The sequence below is a fragment of the Lissotriton vulgaris genome, chromosome 8 (genome assembly GCF_964263255.1).
Source record: "Lissotriton vulgaris chromosome 8, aLisVul1.2, whole genome shotgun sequence".
Lineage (NCBI taxonomy): Eukaryota > Metazoa > Chordata > Amphibia > Caudata > Salamandridae > Lissotriton > Lissotriton vulgaris.
In genome coordinates, this window is record NC_141696.1 from 1,545,417,863 (window position 1) to 1,545,436,263 (window position 18,401).

General features: G+C 40.9%; 1 protein-coding gene across 1 annotated transcript in view; it reads right to left on the bottom strand.

Annotated features, from left to right (window-relative positions):
• Positions 1–6,301, bottom strand: part of LOC147700329 (uncharacterized) — a 160,530-nt gene extending 154,229 nt beyond the window's left edge. The window contains exon 1 of the mRNA XM_086936306.1: positions 3,680–6,301. Coding sequence (XP_086792432.1) covers positions 3,680–6,226 — 2,547 coding nt within the window. The 5' untranslated portion in view covers positions 6,227–6,301. The remainder of the gene's footprint in view (positions 1–3,679) is intronic.
• Positions 6,302–18,401: the final 12,100 nt, after the last annotated feature.

Below are 18,401 nucleotides of genomic sequence, written 5' to 3' on the forward strand. Positions count from 1 at the left end.
TGTGGTAAGTGCGGTGGTCTCCAGGGGCCAGAGTGGGGGATGAAGGATAGAGGGCAAAGAGCAGATTAGGCAATCACTGTTGCAGCTGAAACACATGTATATCAGGTGACGCCCCAGAAGAAAGGAGGGTTATACATGATTAGTTTTACTTAAAAATTGAGGCTGACAATGGTTTATGGCAGCTGTGAGAAAATTCTCCCTTCATGGTTGATTCTGTCACTCTGTAAATTGGATTAAATTCAGGTATAAATAAATCTAAAATAATTGAAAAACAAATGGTCCTTAGTTCTGTTCAATAATAAGGCCAGATTATCCTAATTTTTGAGGAAAGATGTATTCTTGTTACAACCACTGTAGAGAATTTGCCAAATGTAGGTCAGAAAACAGGAGTGCCCAAATGTAATCATACTTTAACCTTTGTTTAATGTTTATTCTCTTTGAAGTGTCTCAATGTGTTCTCAATACAAATGTCACCAACTTGTTGTGTATAATAACATTTTATTTTTTTTAAGAACTATTGGTGTCCGTGCTCTTGTCAGGGACAACTGCAATGCATATGTTTATACAGCAGCAGAACACAATGTTCCTTCACGTTCCTCAGTTACAGCTGATCATGATATCATTGCCAACATCATCCTACCCAGTAAAAAACCATGCAACAATTCTGTAGTTTTCTGTATCTCGTTAGCCCCTTCTCTGTAAACTAGGACCTACGCTCTGCTTCCAAAGTGGAGGCATGTAAAAAGTACAAAATATATCGGGAGAAGGATCTTGTTATGCATCTGAGGCTGCTTAAAGTATTACTTCCACCTTTCCACGCTCCTTGAGATGGGGTGTTCAATTTTATTACACTAACCACATCTAAAGGCAACAACTCTCTAATATTCAGAAGAGAGCTGGTCTTTTGTAACTGTGTAAATGGCAGATTTTGAAAGAAACAATTGTCAAAATGCCATCATGCAATAAATAACAACAACCACTCAGGAAGGGTAGATGGAGGAAATTACTCATTTAAAAACATTTACAGAAACAGATCTGTCCCTTTCTCTCAGATTTCCGTGTCCCAGCTATCTTTCCTCGCTGTGCGCCTCGACCCTGAAGTTGACATCCAAAGGAGGGACTACAAAGAAGGGAATCACTTCATCAGTGCAAAGACTGGTTTTCAGATCCAATTAAAGGTTTCTATAAACTCAGTAATGTCTCCAAAATTGATTTATGTTCACTAATATATAACACCTTGAAGTGAAAAGCTCAGTTTCAAGCATTCTTGAGGATACAGAGGTGCATTTTATGTTATATATTTGATTTCGCTCGACTGCAGAATGTGGTGGTGAAATAGCAGTTTAGAAATAATCGTAATTTCATAATTTTCTCTAGCTCGTGATCCCAGTGCTTTTGACATACTGTAAACTGTATGGCAAGATACTGGAATCTGGTAAAGTGACCCCCGTCTGCTGTATCTTTCCTGTATTGGAGATGCTGAATATTTCTGATTGTTCAGTTTTTCTCTACAGAGTTGGTAAATCCTGTAGTAGAATGTCAACTAAACTGGTATGTTATGGGTTATCCATAGTTTTTGGGTTTTATTTAGCATTTTCTTGCCCACATATACCCTTTTTGCCTCTATTTTAATCAGTATGTTTCTTTAGCACCTTGCACTTTTTACTATATGTTAAGTTCCACCCAATTACCTAGTTTGCTTACGCTTGCTCTGTTGCTTAAAAGGCTATTCAGTTATTCTGCCTCTATTCCTGATTTCTCTTCATGTACTGGGTGTCCTGTACAACAGTTTTGAAATATACATTGAATGGCCACATGTAATGAATAAATCAGCACTTATTCTCATGACTGTACAGTATTTGAAACATTTAAGTCACTCCTGTTGCCAGCACCTCTGGAGGGGAAAGATGGTTGCCTGTAGCCATGCAAGATTCCTTAATGCATGAGCTTCTATCTGCTCTGTATTAGGCATACTTATTTTAATCAAAATCAGGTTAAAAACCAAAATATTAAGAGAATTTCCTGATTTACCTGGTGGGGACTTTCTGATGCCATGAGAGGGGACTTTTTTACCTGAAGGTCTTGCCACACTCAGATCATGCATGCGTTTTTACACTAGTGTGAGTTCTCCTGTGTATTATTAGTCATATCTCTGTAATGAATATATTGCTGCATTCAGAATAATTACATTTTAGTCCACAGTGACTGTCATATGATCACACTATGTAGTTTAAGACGTTGTACACTTCAGGCCTGATTACGAGTTGTTTGTAATTTTCTGACCCATGAGTTAACCCCCGCTTATGCATGGGTCAGAATTACGAGTTTGAAGGTTTTTAAAGCAGCTGATATTTATCGGATGCATTAAATAATGCAACTTTGTCAAATTTCGGCAGGTCACAGTTAACTCCCAAATCCAAAAGTTATTAACCATAAAATCTTAATAGGTGGTTTCTATTGCACCTGATAAATAACATACCCCGTGGTTTTTAGTATTTATCAGGGGGAATAAATAACGACTCACCTCGCGATCAGCCCCATAGTAAATAATATGATTTCTTTCCTTTATCTCTTCACAGATGAATTGATAGACAATCCTTTTCTTGAAAGTGTTGTCACATTAAGTAAATTATTTGATTTGTCCCTGGATCTACACATGTATTAAAGATGTGTGTCTTCTCAGATGATGCAACAGATTACCTTTTGGACTGAAAGATTTATAACATTCAGAACATTTATATGGGTCCTCACCACTGTGAATCCTCCGATATTGTTGCAGGAATTCTGGGAAATCATAGAACTATGCTTGGGACCATGGAACCTTAGTAGGAAGGGACCGAGTCATCCTACTACCTTAGTAATCATGAGCCTGTGACTAACTAGCTGTAGTGTCTCACTTGCCCTCCTACTCACTCACAGATGAACAAGTGATTAGACACCCTAGAACACAACACTCCCGACCCTCTCAGGAATCGCGGTGACAGAACACACTGTTTCGCTCTCACACTCGTAAGATCTGACAGAGGCACGAGAAAAGTTAAACATATTTATTTTAACTATCATGCCCTAGTATGCAGTATGTGGGCCACAATAAGTAGGAAGATGTCGAACACAAAGACGGTCAGAATAGTAAGTAACCTATAATTCATAAAAGGAGCTGTCACGGTATTAGACAGGGTAAACTCCCTCCCCTTTTACAAAAGTAAAGTGATTATATATCAAAAGATCTCTGGGTGTTTGCATCAGACCCTGAACTTTGGCATGCAGAGATAAACGTTCTATATCTTAGGTATAGTTGCAATCTCCTCTCTGAAAATCGCTCCAAGTGTGTCTTTAAAGGTGTGTGCATACCTATATGACAAAAGTACGTATTCCCAAACAACAAATGCATTTGTGTGTTTTGTGTAGGTGCTAGAGCCTGACTAAAACAGGTTAACACTGGCATTGTTGTTTGACTTTGCCTACAGTGTTCAGACTAAATCCCAGGAAAGAACAGAACGCAAAAAATGGCAGGTTCTGTGTAGAAGTAAAGCGTGGCACAAAGCAAAATATGTTAGTGCAGTAACTTGCGCAAAGCAGAGAGCAACCTGCAACGTGCTTATGCTAACATAGGGAAAACGACAATGGGCCTGCACAGGACATATGACAATGTATAATCACTGTTTTGTAATTATTATCTTGTCCCATTCAGAACATTTATATGGTTCCTCCCTGTGTGGATTTTCTGATGAACTAAAAGATTACACTTTTGCTTGAAAGCCTTGTGACATTCAGAACATTTATATGGTTTCTCTCCATTGTGGACTTTCTGATGAACTGTAAGATTACACTTTTGCTTGAAAGCCTTGTCACATTGAGTACATTTATATGGTGTCTCCCCCGTGTGGATTCTCTGATGTGCATACAGATTACCATTTTTCTTGAAAGACTTATCACATTCAGAACATTTATAAGGTTTCTCTCCAGTGTGAGTTCTCTGATGTACTGTCAAACTATGCTTTGTAACATATGAGTTGACACATTCAGAACATTTGTAGGGTTTCTCTCCAGTATGATATCTCTGATGTACCAATAATTTAGCCTTCACAATGAAAGCTTTGTCACATTCAGAGCATTTATATGGTTTCTCTCCATTGTGAATTCTCTGGTGTAATGACAGCCCATATTTTCCTGTGAAAGCCTTGTCACAATCAGAACACTTGAACGGTTTCTCTCCAGTGTGAATGTTCTGATGTTGCATTAGATGAAACTTGATTTTGAAACCCTTGTCACACTCAGGACATTTGTAAGGAGTCTCACCGCTGTGAGACATCTGATGTCTCCTTAACTGTTCTTTTGAAATGAAAGCCTTTTCACATTCAGAACATCCATAAGGTTTTATCCCAGTGTGAACTCTCTGATGTATTATCAGCGGTGCCTTTGTACTGAAAGCCTTCTTGCACTCAGAACATTTGTATGGTTTCTCACCGGTGCGAGTTCTCTGGTGTATGGATAGTTCACGCATTCTGCTAAAATGTTTTTGACATTCAGAACATTTATATGGTTTCTCGCCGGTGTGATTTCTTTGATGTAGAATCAGTTGGCCCTGTGAGCTAAAACACTTGTCACACTCAGAACATTTATATGGTTTCTCGCCAGTGTGTGTTCTCCGATGTCTTGTCAGATGTGTTTTTTGACGAAAACCCTTATTGCATTCAGAACATCTATATGGTTTTTCCCCAGTATGAATTCGCTCATGTGATGATAAATCACCCTTTTTCTTGAAAGTCTTGTCACATTCAGAGCATTTATATGGTTTCTCTCTTGTGCAATCATTCTGATGTTGCATTAGGCGAAGTTTTGTTCCGAAACTATTGTCACACTCTGAACATTTGTGTAGAGTCTCACTGCTGTGAGACATGTGATGTCTCCTTAACTGTCCTTTTGAAATGAAAGCCTTTTCACATTCAGAACATACATAAGGTTTTGCCCCAGTGTGAAACCTCTGATGTAAGATCAGTGAGGACTTTGTACTGAACGCCTTCTCGCATTCAGAACATTTATAAGGTTTCTCACCAGTGTGAGTTCTCTGATGTATGGATAGGTCACCTAGTCTGTTAAAAGCTTTTTGACATTCAGAACATTTATATGGCTTCTCATCACTGTGAATCCTCTGATGTATCATCAGCATTCTCTTTTTAATGAAAGCCTTGTCACATTCAGAACATGTATATGGTTTCTCCCCTGTGTGTATTTTCTGATGAACCGAAAGACTACTCTTTTGATTGAAAGCCTTGTCACACTCAGTACATTTATATGGTGTCTCCCCTGTGTGGATTCTCTGATGTGCTTGCAGATGTTCATTTCGCCTGAAAGCCTTATCGCATTCAGAACATTTATAAGGTTTCTCTCCAGTGTGAGTTCTCTGATGTACTGTCAGCCTTTGCTTTATAACATACGACTTGTCACATTCAGAACATTTGTAGGGTTTCTCTCCAGTGTGATACCTCTGATGTACCAATAGTTTAGCCTTCAGAAGGAAAGCTTTTTCACATTCAGAGCATTTATATGGTTTCTCTCCATTGTGATTTCTCTGGTGTAATGACAACCCAGATTTTCTTGTGAAAGCCTTGTCACACTTAGTACACTTGTATGGTTTCTCTCCAGTGTGATCATTCTGATGTTGCATTAGATGAAGTTTGATTTTGAAACCCTTGTCAAACTCAGAAGGAAATTTGCATGGAGTCTCACCGCTGTGAGACATCTGATGGCTCCTCATTTGTCCTTTTGTAATGAAAGCCTGCTCACATTCAGAACATCCATAAGGTTTTGTCTCAGTGTGAACTCTCTGATGTATTACGAGCTGTGCCTCTGTTCTGAAAGCTTTCTCACATTCAGAACATTTATATAGGTTTTCACCGGTGTGATTTTTTTGATGCATTATTAGCTGGGCTCTTATGATGAAACACTTGTCACAATCAAAACATTTATATGGTTTCTCACCAGTGTGTGTTTTCTGATGTATTTTCAAATTTGCTTCTTGCCGAAAAGCCTTATTACATTCAGAACATCTATATGGTTTTTCCCAAGTGTGAATTCTCTCATGTGACGATAAATCACATTTATATGGTTTCCCTTTAGTGTGCTTTCTGTGATGTAGCACTAGTTTACCCTTTTGATTGAAAGCCTCATCACATTCAAAACGTTCAAATGGATTCTCACCAGCATGAGTTTGTTGATCTATCATCTGCTGTGCCTTTGTAATGAACGCCTGGTCACAGGCAGTGCATTTATATGGTTTTGGTCCAGTTTAGCTTGACCTCTGACCAACGAGAGAACCACCTGTGATAAAAACCTTTACCTTCAAGACATTGACATGTTCCTTCTTCAGTATGGTTTTGTTTGTCTACCATCAAATGGCTTTTTCGAATAGTAGTCCTGGCAAACATTGTAGATTTATTTTGTCTTAATGTGCTGAGATCTCCTTGATGTTTTTCCAGATGGGTATTTATATAGAAATCTCTGTCACATTTAGAACATTTGTGCGCCTCCTCCATTTTCCACACATTATGCTTAAATAATTACACCCTTGTAATAAAATCATGGAGACAGTCTTGCATGTAGCTTCTCTTGTGTCTGTCCAAGTTAGTACTTTCAAGTTAGGTACATTTTATATACACACATAGATGAAATTTAACATTCTAAATTATTTGCACTAGCATTATAACTGCAAAGTTGTGCACTTAAATGAAGTTCACCAGTGTCTTTGCCTCGACAAATGAAGTAAATCCTTTTTACTGTGCATAGGTGTTCAGCTAAGTTAATAACATTGAGACGTCATTTCTCCATTCTACCTCTCTCTTTTCTTTTCTCGCCGGTATGTCAATTATACAGTATTAGCTGGCATTTTTAAAGCACATTTAGCGCATAGATATGATCTTGTCTCTGTATGGCAAATGTTAGTTGGTATAAGATAGCCATTTCTTATATTTTGCTCTCCTCTCATATTAACTGTTTATTCAAATGGCAACACTCTGTACTAGCCTTTCATAAGGGGATATTCTGATGTGTTGCTAGAATGGTCTTTTGAGCAGAAGACATCAATAAGTCGATTTGTCAGTGGCTAGTGCCCCGTATATACATTCTCTGATTTTTTTCCTACTTACTTTAGCCTGGAAAGATTTAATACAGTGTATCTGTTTGTGTGGCCTTTCTCCTTTGTAGATCACTTTATTGATTAAAGTTCCTTGGAAGGTTAATATGTAGACATACACAAGTGATACTCATTTGCTGTGAGGTGCTATGTCACATTCATCAGACACTCATCATTCCATTGGTGTCTGCTACCGAATCTGCACAGAAAAAGGCAGTTTGTGCAAGGAATGCACATCGATAACAACCGAAGAGCTTCTTTAGTGGAATAAAGTTACCAAAAACTGTTTTGTACTTTTCAGGGGGTTAGTGCCTCAAAAGTTGAATTACAATTCCTGGTGTCCGCGATATTCTTCTGACCATTGCTTTTATTCTGGATTTCTTTCACTTATGGGAGAAAAAAATATATAAGTATTAGCATTTTATGAGCCAAAAAAGACAAATATCAGCATTAAAAAATGCAATTTGCTTTCATATATAGAAATACCTTAACAAAAGCCAGGAACACAATTGTAAGTTATAGTCACAGCACATTAGCATATAAATAGTATACACATAATCTTGTGGCCACAGTATTTTATTCATATATGTTCCAAAACATTTGCATCCTTGTAACGCGATCTAGAGCACATTGTTTATCATCCACTAACAATGTTGAAAACACAAATTATAATGGACACAGATATCTGCAATACAAAGATCAAACACACAGCAAGAAACAAAGGTAAAATTGGTAAATGTGACTCTGCAGACAAGATGGATTAAAACAAAAACCTGGGAGTGTAATCAATGATTACAGCATAAATTTACAAAGATATCGAGCAATAAATAGTAATACCCACAGCTTGTATTGGGTTGAATAAGAAAGCTTCTATTAAATGTATTTATTTATTCCAGTTATTTGAGGAGCACAGCAATACCAACTACAGTATTCTGGCGCTTTAGGACAGGATGCTGCAGCTAGAGGTTAAGATGTTATTGATCAAATTGCCAAGGTTTTAGAGGGTTGTATAAACAAGGTTATCAGGCATCGATTGGATATTTAAAGGAAGAGAATTCAACAGTTTGGCAACAGTGACTAAAAGGCACACCAACTTTTCTGGGATATGCAATGGGAAGATTGAAGAGGAACAACGAGTTCAGGGCAGTGAGTACGAACCAAACAACTACTTGGTGATAGTTTCCATGTATATTTTTGTGACAGATCAACGGTCCCAAAGGCACAGTTTAAAACTCAAACAATGACACAGGTGATTAAATTAGCAAAGCATGGATATGCCAAAAACAAAGAAACCTTTTAGTCCATTGATCAGAGCTTCAATTAACTCAGAAACTAAAGGTCTGGTCCAGTGTTTGGCAGACGAACTACAATCTGTCAAATTTAGAGATCCCTGCCAGCCCAGTAGTTACAATCAAAGTACCAACATTTTGGTGGACAGCTGCTGTCGATTTTGACGATCAATCACCAAAATTTAATCGTTTTAATTTTTCAAAAGAGTGGGACCTTATAAGTGTTTTGCCAGACCAATTGGCTTTGCCAATGTGTTTAAGCTATGTTGTAGAGCAGTGTACTTGCTGTGCAGCATGTTGAAAAGTTGTAATAAAGTGTAATAAGCTATTTTTGTTACCTTATATGGCCATCCTGTGAACGAAAGTGCATAAGCTTTCACAGACTAGAAACATGGCGTGGTGGTTGGTGCTATGTCTTTTATGGACTGCAGTGTCTGTAGGTAATGCAATAGAAACAACTGTGTAACTAATGTGACCTCAATGAGGTATATGTACAGTGCATACTATGCAAAACAAAGCACACTGTGCAGGGGCAGCCACTCGTCCTATGGGCAACACAGCGCTGACTATGCAGGGGCAGCCACTCACCTTATGGGCAACACAGTATACTATGCAGGGGCACTAAGGTGCAACCGCTAACCCCATGTACAACACAGCATGCTGTGAAGAGGCAGCCACTCACCCTATGGGCAACACTGTGTACTCTGCTGGGGCCGCAAGATGCAGCCACTCACCTTATGCACAACACTGTGCAGGGGCAGCCACTCACCCTATGGGCAACACAGCACACTGTGCAGGGGCAGCACGCACACCATGCACAACACAGTACACTGTGCAGGGGAAGCCACTCACCCTATGGGCAACATTGTATACTCTGCTGGGGCAGCAAGGCGCAATCACTCCCTCCCTAGCACAACACTGTGTAGGGGCAGCCAAGTGCCCATGCACAACACAGCACACTATACAGGAGCAGTCACCCACCCTACGGGCAACACTATATATTGTACTGGGGCAGCAAGGGGCAGGAAGGTGCAGCCAATCATCTCACGCACAACACTGCACATGGTGTAGAGAAAGCCACTCACCCCGTGGGCAACACTGTATACTGTGCTGGGTCAGCACAGTGCAGTTATCCACTCCATCCACAATACTGCAGAATGTGGAGGGACAGGAGGCTTCAACCATTCAGCCCACACATAACACTTTACAATGTGCAAATAGCAAGGTGCAGCCACTCACTCCATGTACCACACTGCACACTGATGGTGCATCAAGGTGCTGTCACCTCTCCCCGCCCTCCTCCCCCAACACGCATACAATACTGCACCCTGTGCAGGAGCGGCAATTCAAATTAAGCTAAAACTGCACCTTCCCTCTGCATGATACTGCAGAATGTGGAGGAAAAGGAGTGTTGGACAGCAAGCTGAAGGTACTTACCACAGGCACCGCACTGGACTGTTTACAGGGTCGCCATTCGCCTCATGCACAGCACTGCACAATACACAGGGGCAGCAAGTTGCAGGCACCCACCCCATGCACAGCACAGTTTGCAGGGTCACCATTCGCATCATGCATAGCACTGCACAATACACAGGGGCAACACAAGGGGTACAGGAGTAAAAACAACACAACGGTAGGGGAGGGGAAGAAATTGAACACGAACAATGTGAGGTGGGGGTCTGGAAGGGCAATACAAACTACCGCGGGAGGGGGCCGGAGCAAAGTGAACACGGATAACGGGAGGGAGCAAAGTAAACAGGGACAGATAGCAGCAGAGCTCGCAACAGGAAAGTTACAATACAAGTTGAGGCATGATGCAGCGATCCTCGAGGCCGGCGCTATCCACCCTGGTTCTACTTGCAGCTGAGGTTCGGGACTCTGAGCAGCTGCTACTACATCCGCCGCTTGCCAGAAGGTGGCCGAGATCTACCCTTAGCTTCCACAGTAGACATGGGCGCCTGCTAGTATATTGGGAGCGGTGCTCATCCTAAAGTTAAAGTGCGGTGTCCGGGTGTGGGATGGGGGTCTTTAAGCCGCGGCCGCCATTGTGGACTGTGTTAACAGAAATGCACCAGGGCGCCATGCTAGCGCCTTATTAAAAAAAGAAAAAGAGGTTGACATACTACAGCCCCTAGCATCGCATGCCGCCTCTTCAGCGCAGTGAAACATCAGGCGTGTGGGGCTGGTTTACAAAAACAAGCCACGCCAGAGGAATGAAAGGCGCATCTGCCATTATTGAAGATAAACGCAGTAATACCAAGAAAAACGTGCCTAGCGGCTAATTAAGAGACACTGCCTCCTGCCGTAATTAAAAGATCCAAACCCGGTGGGCGGGGCCAAAAGCGGATAGGGTGGCAACCAGGAAGGATTAAAATGCCTCCGGTGCAATCATTACACTGTGTTTTGCATAATCCATGATGACAAACGATGCGCACAAATGAAAATTGCAGGCTGAGAAGAGACACGATGTAGTAACGACAGGAAGCAGCAGCTGAAAGTGAGTTGAATGTATTCACAACATACGAAGATCCCACAGACTAATGTAGTGGTGCATGCAAACGCCGCGTTGTTTCAGGTGAACTGTCACATCCAAACTGCCATACTCTAACTGACATGACTACACACCAACGGGCAGCGCAAGACAAATACCTCTGGAGTCTCTGTGCACCAGGAGTGCGCGTGGACAGAACAATACATATCTCTTTTCCTTGGAGAAGGAGGCACATCAGGGGGGGGAAATGTGAGAGGAAGGAGTGAGGGGGGGGAACAGAGAAAAATATCTGTACTTTAAGGGGACTCTGATGTCTCTGGAACTTCTTCTTGGAGGGTCATTAGCAACATCACAAACTTTGCGATTCTGAACAGGTAAATGCATTTGGTCCGTATCGGAACTTTGTGCGGACCTCCTATCACCCAGATTGTTAACTTTCACTATCTTGTTCATGTTCCATCAATTACGCCTATTAAAACGAACAGCACTACCACAGATGTTGTCAATGCGGACTGGCTCTCCGAACTTGGAGTCATCTTTCCTGACAAATCCCTGTTTCTTTATTCGCACCATGTCACCCACAACAAATTTTCTTTTAGCAACATGTTTTCTGGTGTTAAAGTATGTTTTTTGCTTAGTTTAGACATTGCAGACTTTTCTTCTAACCATGTATTCAAGCTCAAAGGGAGGAGTTCTAGATTTGAGCTATTTAGAAAGCCACGCTGGTCTGAAATCTGTACTGGCCTTTCTCCCTTTAAGTAGCTCAAAGGTAGACACACCCGTGGTCGAGTGGGGGGTGGTTCTGTAGAACCACAGCATGCTCCTGACAGCCTTATGTATGTCTTTGTTGTGATTTTTAGCCCACTGTACACAATCCCCAATGACATTGTTAAGTCTCTCTACCAGCCCATTAGTTTAGGGGTGTTCAAGTGAGCTCTTCTTGTGTGTGATGGCAGCTTCTTTAAAGAAGACTTCAACTTCACCAGTAATAAACTGTACACCATTGTCAGATACCACCGTTTAGGGAAAAGCCTCCAGCATGAAAATCTCTTTCATGAAATCGAAAATCTCTTTGGAGTCAACTTTGGATGCAAATTTGACTTCTGGCCATTTTGAATAATAATCGGCCGGCACTATGGCGTACTGGGACTGCTGTGGTAGGGTGTGGAATGGACCCATGACATTGATACCAACTTTCTCCCAGGGGTTGTTTGGGAGTGGGATGGGGTGAGCAAAGGTTTGGCTGTCCGGAGAGACTTGTCACTACTTGCACACATGGTGCATTCTTGTGGAGCAGATTAATCTATAACCTGCTGGTGCAGGGCACACCACTTCGCCACGGGTCCGTTATCAAAATAAGGAGGATACGACACTGGAGCAAAATCAATACCATGGGTAGTTTATTCATTCATGAATTGTCTCCACCCCTCCTGTACCATCAAGATACCGAGGACAGAGCACACTGAACTGTGGTTACATGGGTTTATATAGTGAAAACCAAAGACAAGGGACACCCAAAGGTAAATAAGGCTCTTGGAAGAACACACAGATGAGACAATCAGTAACAATCAACAACCTTGGTATCTTGTGGAACTGTCGCATCTGGAGGCTGCATAACAAGATAGGTTTATCTGAACAAACTTTATCTAAGGCTTTACTATTGTTTAAAACTCACACAAAACCTACAGTGCAGACATTAGCTGTTCTTTTGTGTTGACTTTGCATGTTTACGCAGCCTACAATGTCTCAACTTTAGGTTCGTGACCTAATGTTTATGCAGGTGGCGTCAGGGACAGAGTCAGGCTGAAAACAGGTCAAAGGTGAGTCATATCTGAATCAGAAAAAAAGAGATTAAGATTTTAAGGTTTCACAGTCTTTCCTTTCAGCTGTGCTGAATCCATAAGGAAGGTTAATGTATTAATATATATATCAATTTTCATTGATACCATAATTTCTCTATTTAGTTCATGAACATTGACTGGGTAAGGTTTTAATACTATTACATGTAGCTAAATAAGCTGCACATGTCACAGGGGCATGCTGACTGCAGCAACAGCAAGCGAGAAAGATGGCTCCTATAATCACTATTCCCTTTAATTATGTCCAGCTCCAAACAGAAACAATACCTCAAGACCATTCTGACCAGGAACTGTCACATCTTGAGGCTGCATAACAAGATAGGTTTATCTGAACAAACTTTATCCAAGGCTTTACCATTGTTTAAAGCACACACAAAACTTACAGTGCAGATATCAGCTGTTCTTTTGTGCTGACTTTGCATGTTTACACAGCCTAAAATGTCTCAACTTTAGCTTTGTGACCTAATGTTTATGCAGGAGACGTCAGGGACAGAGTCAGGCTTAAAACAGGTCAAAGTTGAGTAAGGATGAGGCATAGCTGAATCAGAAAACGAGAGATTCCGATTTTAAGGTTTCACATTCTTGGACAAGTACATCAATATCTCTGTCCATCTGTGGCCACCAGAAGTATTCTCTTACTCTTCGTTTGGTGAGCGTGGCACCCAGATGAACCTAATGTGCATTGGTGAGGAGTGCTTTTCTCATGTTGAAAGGTGGAATAATTTTATCTAACCTGAATATGATCATCTTCAACAGATAATTCTTCGCTTATCTTTACAAAAGGTTGAACATCAATATTTAAACTCTTCTCTTTAGGCCACCCCTCGGTTATGTATTTCTTTACACTCTTAAGAACATCATCACTACCCATAGCATCATACCAATCATATTTCTTAACAGCACAAACATGTTGCAATTCAATATTAAGAAGTATGCAGTCTTCTTGATCGTCTTCGCTGTTGGGTTCAACACCGTCAACTGACTTGTCTTGCACGGATGGCAATCATGAGAGTGCGTAGAGCATGAACGTTCCTTCCACCAGGTACGTGTACGACTTCAAAATTGAATTGGAGAAGTTCAGATGCAAGGCGAGCTATATGTGGTGTCTGTTGCTATGACTGGAGTTGCCTAAGATGGCCAAGGTTTATGGTCGGTTTGCAGAGCGAACTTTCTGCCCCAAAAGTAACATTTGAACTTTTCAATGGCCCACCAACACACAAGCAATTCTTTTCCAATTACAGAATAGTGTGTCTCCGTGGTTCTCAGTACCCTAGATGCAAACCTAATAGTGTGCTCTTTTGTCCCTGCCTGCTGGGTCAAGATAGCACAGAGACCTTAACAGCTTGCGTCCACAGCCAAGGTGCATTGCAGCGTGTGATCAAAAGGTTTTAGCGCCTTGACAGTGGTGAGCTGAGTCTTAAGCCACTCAAATGAACTTTTGCACTCATCATCCCATACAGCAGTTTGGTTTTTAAGAAGGTTGGAAATGGGGAGTACTTTTGTTGCATAATCAGGAATGAAACAAGAGTAGAATTCAGTCAATCATAGAAGCAATTTCACACCTGTTTAGTCTTTGGGTGGTGAAGCATCTAAGATGGCTTGATCAAGGCTGGGTTTTGGGGTTACTCCTGCACTTGAGATGGTGTGCCCAAGGTATTCAATGGAATCTTTAGAAAATTCACATTTACCGTGTTTTAGAACCACACTATAATCTTGCAAACGTGACAGTACTTGGTTGAGAGTTTCATTGTGTGATGCCTGGTCAGTACCATGAATGAGCACATCATCTTGAAAGATGGCAACGTTCTTTACACCTTTGAGAAGATTTACTATGAGCTGCTGTAAAACAACTGACGCTGCCGAAGCGAGGCCAAACGGCATACGACAGAATTGATACATGGCAGAGGGTGAGTCGAAGGCGGTGAGGTGGCGTGATTCCTTTTCGAGTTCTACCTGGTGGTAGGCTGAGGCCAGGTCGAGTTTTGAAAATACGTTAGCGCCCGTTACCATGGCTAACTTCTCTGAGATGTTTGGAAGAGGGTGGGAATCGATTAAAATTTCTTTGTTAAGACTGCGCAAGTCAATGATATACGGAGTTCATTGTTCTTTTTGCACACAATGACTAAGGGAGATGACCAATCAGAAGATTCAACTGGCTCGTTTACACCTCTTTTATACATGGACAATAGTTCTTTCTAGAGATCTTCTCTGATGCTGAATGGTACACTTCTGAGTTTGTGTTTGGTGGGTAATGCACCTTCTCTAACTTTTATTCTGTGTTTGGAACCTTTTATTTTACCCAACTTCCCTGAAAAGACTTTTGGGAACCTGTTAAGTAGATATTCTACATGGGTGGAATCACGGATGGCTAACACTTGTTCTTTTGCTCCGGGACACAACATCATGTCATACAAACCTTGATGAAATCACCCTAGAATGTTCAAACCCTGTTTAGCTAGGTATATTTTTCCTGCGATACGCCTACCCTTAAATTCCATGATGTCCTCGAAATACCCTAAGAGATCGATCTTGTGTCCCTCGTAGGACACAGGAGCACGATCAGCTGGAAACAACTGTCTTTCACTCAAATTGGCATTTAAAAGTGACTCTGAAACCATGGGCATACGTGCACCTGAGTCTACTAGGAGACAAAGTATCTTGTCACCTACAAGTATGTTGGCATATGGGTTAATGCATTCTGAAGGATCTCCTCTCCTTATTTCACAGTCTGTGACAACGAGAACCATATCTTTTATTTCTGCTAAGTTTTCTTCATTATCGCTGTCACTTGTTTCTTTGACAAGGCTAATTCTGACATTCTCTTTTTTGTGACTGACAGACTTTATCATAATGTCCAATTTTTCCACAAGATCCGCATGTTACGTGTTTTGCTGGACGGGGTTTGCCATTCCTGGAATGAGCAGTATAACCACACCTGAAGCATATGTCTGTCCTTCTAAAAAATGTGTTCTGGGAGAGGTCTCTTTTCTTTTTTTAATTAGTGTGTATGGGTGCAGCAACCTCAAGTGCCTTGTTTTCAAGTTCCTTTATAGAAACTTGAGAAGTCTCTATAGTTTTAGCAATCCTGATGGATTCTTCTAGAAAGGGGTTCTCAAGAGAAAGAAGCGTTTGTCTTATTCTCCTATCAGAACATTGGCTTATGAACTGATCTCTCACTAACTGCTCACTACAGTTCTCAAACTCACAGTCTTCTATCATTTTCCTAATAGTTGTAATGTATGCTTCTGCACCCTTCCACTTTTTTGCACTATCTTGAAGAATGTATGCCTTAACACCACAATGCTAGGCTGTACATAGTATCTCTTTGCTAATTTTTTGATGGTGGACTGATATTCGCCAAGTTATTCATTGTCTTCAGTCACAACCTCAGCCAGATGTTTTAGAGTTGACCTACCCTCGAAACTTAATGAGTGCAGTAATATAATTTTTTCCTTTCCGGTCGAAATCTGTGTGCTCCTATCGCACCCAAATAAGTTTTAAAGGCATCAAGCCAATGTTGCCATTTAATTCAAAGTTTATTTATTTATGATTTAGAATTCCAAAGAATTCCACATAAAATACAAAATAAAAAACAGCTTATAGACATCATGTTAGTTAAAAATCATTCTCAGAGTTACACTTATTAATACAAAGAAGTTAATATCAAAAACGCCATTACAAAAAGAACGAAGAATTTTTTACCCACAATTTCCCTTACTTATATAGCAATTATTACTAATCTATAGTGTCACGATAAGGGGCATGATATTGCATTAACCTTGATTTTAACAGAACAAGTACACTTATCACCATAAAAAAAGATTTCAAGAGTCCCAGAATGTCAATATTTGATTTGCTTTGGAGGAGACCATTAAAAAGAGAGAACCATGAATAATTTCCAACAGTACTTACTAAAGTGCAAGCGCATCAAAAGAAAAGTAAGAGTATTTAAAATACATCATAAAAAACATCAAACAGAATCAAACATCATTATTACAGGTACAGTAGAAGTGGTGTGGGCATGATTAGGATATTACTATTACGGGTCTTTTAAAGTGTCTATGGTGCTTCAAAATAAGTCACCTTAAAAATTAATTAGATAAACACAAACATTCCTTGAAGATCCCGAACTTCTCACAACCCATACCATTTTCAAGTCTAGAAATGGTGGTGGTGGCTGAACAGCTTGCATACTGAGGATTGGAACAAACCTTGACTAGAAGACTTACTGGACTGTAGAAGCTGACAAAGTTTATGCTTATTGAACTACACTGTGTGTGTGTGTTCTTTAAAGAACATATTACATTTTGTGGGATAGCAACAATACAGAATGTAATTTTTCAGTAACCGCTTTAAGATTTGAACCGAAAAAACAGATGTTCTTGAAAAAATTCTACAGTGCACGCTTAGGATTACTGTATTGAAGACATTTCACCATGACATTGTAGAATAAATAATAAAAGTTATGTAAATTTTCAGGTGTGCGAGTCACCGCGCTGCTGTGCTCACACCAATCTCAGTCAGTTTAACCCAAATACAATGAGGTGTGTGAGTCACCGAGTGTAGATGCTCACGCTGTATATTCCTTTAAAGAAGACAAATGCAAAGTACCTGAACCGATGCAGAGTGTGAAGTACACCATCGTCGAATGCGAAGTAAAGAGGAAAGGAAGCACCGGTCACTCACTGTTTGAAAAATGGAGAGGAGACTGGATGCAGAGATTTCAGCCAGCAAGCACTTCTAATCGGTTTCCTTCAGTGATGGTGTTTGTTACACTGTGAAGATTAAGTCGTTGTGGAGTTTAGTGGGGGTGTGTAGACCTCCGTCACGTGCTTAATCATCTTCCTATGGGTCCAGGATACACTGTCAGGCAGGAGAGGCATGAACAGAAGACTGGAGCAAGTTACAGGACTACGATCAGCCAGGCAGACTGTAATCCAATGCCACGTCAACACACAAGAAAGCCTTTAAATTTTGCTTAGAATCGGTAGACTAGCACAGATTATGCCACCTTTTGAAGATATTCCGATCCTTACTTGACACTCCAGAACCTTTCCTTAATATTTTGTTAGACAAAGTGGCTGCTGTGTGGGATCTTCACTCTCCTCGCTCGTCACCACCAAGTGTGTAGTAACGACCGGAAGCAGCAGCTGAAGGTGAGTTCAATTTATTCACAACATACGAAGATCCCACAGACAAATGTTGCGGTGCATGCAAACACCATGCAGTTTCAGGTCAACTGTCACATCCAAACTGCCATACTCTAACTGAATTGACTAGCGTGACTCGTGCGCCAACGGGCAGCGCAAGACAAATACCTTTGGAGTGTCCGCGTGCTCGGAATGCGCATGGATAGAACACTAAACAAGACTTCTGGAACCGTATTGATTCCAAGAAGCCCTCGCATGGCGAGAGCAGCGAATGCACGCTACTAACGCCAGGCGCAACCTAAAAAAAGACATCACACTGCTTACCCTAGATAAGATGGGTGGTGCTATGCCCTTTGTCAGACGGCGCCTGCTCTGTTGTGCCGCCTGAGGGTGCTCTTTCAACAGAGCTAACGGGGGCTTTGCTCACAGAGAGTTCTATGTATGTATGTAAAAAATGTATTAAACGGGGGCGTGGCCAAG